At 63.2% G+C, this 3,157-nt stretch overlaps 1 protein-coding gene across 1 annotated transcript in view; it reads left to right on the plus strand.

Annotated features, from left to right (window-relative positions):
- Nucleotides 1-2,945: 2,945 nt before the first annotated feature.
- PANK4 (pantothenate kinase 4) overlaps nucleotides 2,946-3,157 on the plus strand; it is a 17,366-nt gene continuing 17,154 nt past the window's right edge. The window contains exon 1 of the mRNA XM_008577343.1: nucleotides 2,946-3,111. Coding sequence (XP_008575565.1) covers nucleotides 2,988-3,111 — 124 coding nt within the window. The 5' untranslated portion in view covers nucleotides 2,946-2,987. The remainder of the gene's footprint in view (nucleotides 3,112-3,157) is intronic.

Consider the following 3,157-nt stretch of genomic DNA (forward strand, 5'->3'; position numbering starts at 1 on the left):
GCCAGCCCGCCTGCGGCCTCTGGCGGCCCTGGTGACCCGGCGGGACCCGAGGACCGCAGGGCGAGCCGGCTGCTCTCGCGGGTAGGGAAGAGCCTCCCCGGCCGGCCGTCGTGCAGCCCCAGGCCTGGGCGCGCTCTCCTCCGGAAGGCTCCCTCCCCAAGCTGGCGGGCCAGCAGGAGGGTCATTCTCGGAGAATGTGTGCGCGGGGTCGTTGTCATTTAGGACAGTCGGGGCCCTTTTCTCCAAGTGTCTGACCCCATGGGGTTGTTCTGTGTTTGCATTTCAGCAAGTGACTTCTGGGAAGTCCCCGGCACCCGGGGTTCTATGATATTTGTAGGCGGCAGGGGTCGGCAAGCTGGCGCCCCCAGCCCGTAGAGGACTTTCTTCAGGGCCCGTTGCTGCTGGGCAAACGCCCTGGCAGGCGGGCGTGCCGTGGGCACATTTGCCTTTTGTGAAGGCCGAACGCAAGGTGTATCCTCATAGGAAAGCGCACCCAGCCTGGACTGGCGTGAGGGACCACGGGAGCCGTGGCCAGGAGGTCCCACGTGTGCCCGGTTGTCTGGTCAGGGCTCATAGCGGGCTGTTTGGGGAGGGTGGGGTCTCCACTGTGATCCTTAAAGGATTCCTCTGTGTGGGTGTGTGCACGTGGGCACAACTTTGTACTCAGAATTTGAACACACGTGGGAGCCCACAGGACTGCTCTGAACGCTTCTAATAAAATCTGACTGTTAAGTCCCCTGCGCTCTGTCGCCTCGTGTGCCTCGCACCTGTCCTTGGCAGCCACGGGGGGTGGGAATGCAGGGATGAAAGGGAATGGGCATGACCATGGTGTGCAGGCATGGGTGGGTAGGGGTCCTTGCCAGTGACCCTCTGGACACAGGAAGAAGGGCTGGGTCCTGGCTGAGGGAAGCAGGGAGGGAGGGAAGGAGGGCCAAGGAGAGGCGGAAAGCCGGGGGGACAGAGGGAGCCAGGTAGGCTGGGAGGGGAGGAGCTGGGTGCAGTAGGAGTGGATGGGGCCCGGACACCTGGGTTTCTGCCCCAGGCCCTCCAAGAGCTCCCTGCAGGTGGGGGTGCGGTCATAGTGACCACTACAGGACCTTTGGTCTGTCCACTGAGAGGGAACTGAAGGCCACAGGCTGCAGTGGACTGCTTGCTGCAGCCAAAGGAGGTTGGCCAGGCCAAGCAGACAGGAGAAAGTATCTGCCCTCAGCCCCTGCCCCACTCGCCTGGCCTACAGCACCTGTCCCTGGATGAGCTCCCAGGGCACCTGCTCGGCTAGTCCACAGGGGCCCTCTCTGCAGGCCGGCCGACCGCTCTCCAGGGCTGAATCAGGCCACGAACCTGCCAGGGGTGATTGCTTGTCTCCAAAAGGACACCTATTTTTAGGCAGGCGACAGGGTGTTGGTTGAGTCTGCAAGAACCTAGAGCCACGGGACCCAGGCTCCCCAGGGGGCAAAATCCAACCAGCAAGGAGAGGAGAGGAGCTGAATGTGGAAGCAGAAGGTATTCACACCTTCTCTGAATGTCACGGATGTGGGCCTGCTGGCCCTTGCTCCTTCCCTCACAGCACCTCTTTCTCTCCTCTGCTTTCCATCCCTTTCTGTATATCATGCAGGCAATCTCCGCATAGGGCGCCCCTCCAGGCCAGCCCAGGGCCTGCCAGCGGTTTCTCGGGGTCCCTGCTGAGCCCCCAGTGTGGTGAGCAGAGAAGGGAGGGTTCCCACTCGTTGCACGTTTTTATCGCATGTGCAGCTGGTGCATCAATGAATTGCGGGGGAGGGGCAGACAACTGCTGTCCTCGTGGAGTTTGCCTCCCAGCCAGGCTAGCCCATGGCATGCTACCAGGGGTCTGAGCTGCCTGGAGTCCACGCTCTCTCAGGAGTAGACCTTCCGTACTCTTCCACCCATGCCTCCCTGTCTCCCCCAACCAGAGCGGCACACCCATCCCCCTGGAAGACCCCTGCAAGGCTGCCTCCTCCCTGGAGCTCTGAGTTTTGCTGCTCCACAGCCCTGTGCTCCCAGGCACCCTGCCAGGCAGCTGGTGGCATCCTCAGTTTGCAGACAGGCCGAGGACCAGAGACACACAGTAGCCAACCCAGGGCCACCCGCGAGGCAGATGCTGAAGCCACCTTGGGCCCGATCTGTCTGCTTCCAACACTGGGCTCTTTTGCAAGGTGCCCAGGGTCCCTGGAGGACATGCATCTCTCAAGGGTCTTCACGCCAGTGCAGGCTTCCCAGCGACTCACTCTGGAATCCCACCCTGCCCCCACCTATATCCCTGCTCCAGCTTGGGGTGCTTCCTCGTCTTGCTCCCAGAAGCCTCCCAAAGTCCCTGTCTTGCCAGAAGGTGGCCTCCTCCAGGCAGCCTCCCCTGCTTTCCCCCTGTGCTCTCTGGCACTGCCATTTAAGCACACATCTTCCCTAGCTACAGATGTATGTCACCCTAGGCCAGGAGCTCCTCGAGGGCAGGGTTCACAACTGCCCCAGTGTGCGTGGGACTTTTAGCACTGAGAGTCCCACGCCCCTGGGCAACCAGGACCATACCATGGGTCGGCCTAGCAGAGACCGCATGACACCCGCCTGGGCGTGCAGGGCCAAGCTCGGAGCCCGCGCTCCCTGAAACAGGCAGATCTAGACCCAGGTGCCCCCTGGCAGCAGCAGCGCGGCCTGCGCGGTCTAGCTCAGCTGAGGCTCGGGGCTCTTGAGTTAAGCATCTGGCCAGCTGGACGAAAGGACAACGGCATCATCGTCGTTCCAGATGTTCCGTGCGGTGCTCGACCTGCGGAGGAGAGCCTCCCGCCCTTCCGCAGCCCCGGGCCGGGCCTCTCGGACCCCTGCCCGGGACCTGCCCGAGCCTCCGGGGACACAGACCGCGGAGGCAGGGGGCGGGGCCAGATCATTAGCATAATCTATGCGCGGGGCGTTCAGCCGCTCAATATATGCGCATATATCTCCATGGCTGATGAGGCTGGCCGGGCAGTTTCAAAATGGCGGAGCGTGGAGCGAGCGGCGGCGGGAGCAGCGGGGACAGCCTGGACAAGAGCATCACGCTGCCCCCGGACGAGATCTTCCGCAACCTGGAGAACGCCAAGCGCTTCGCCATCGACATAGGTAGCCGCGGGCTGGGCGCGGGGGGTGGGCGCGGGAGGCCGGGGGG

Source organism: Galeopterus variegatus, unplaced genomic scaffold (genome assembly GCF_000696425.1).
Source record: "Galeopterus variegatus unplaced genomic scaffold, G_variegatus-3.0.2 Scaffold1497, whole genome shotgun sequence".
In the NCBI taxonomy this organism is placed as follows: Eukaryota; Metazoa; Chordata; class Mammalia; order Dermoptera; family Cynocephalidae; genus Galeopterus; species Galeopterus variegatus.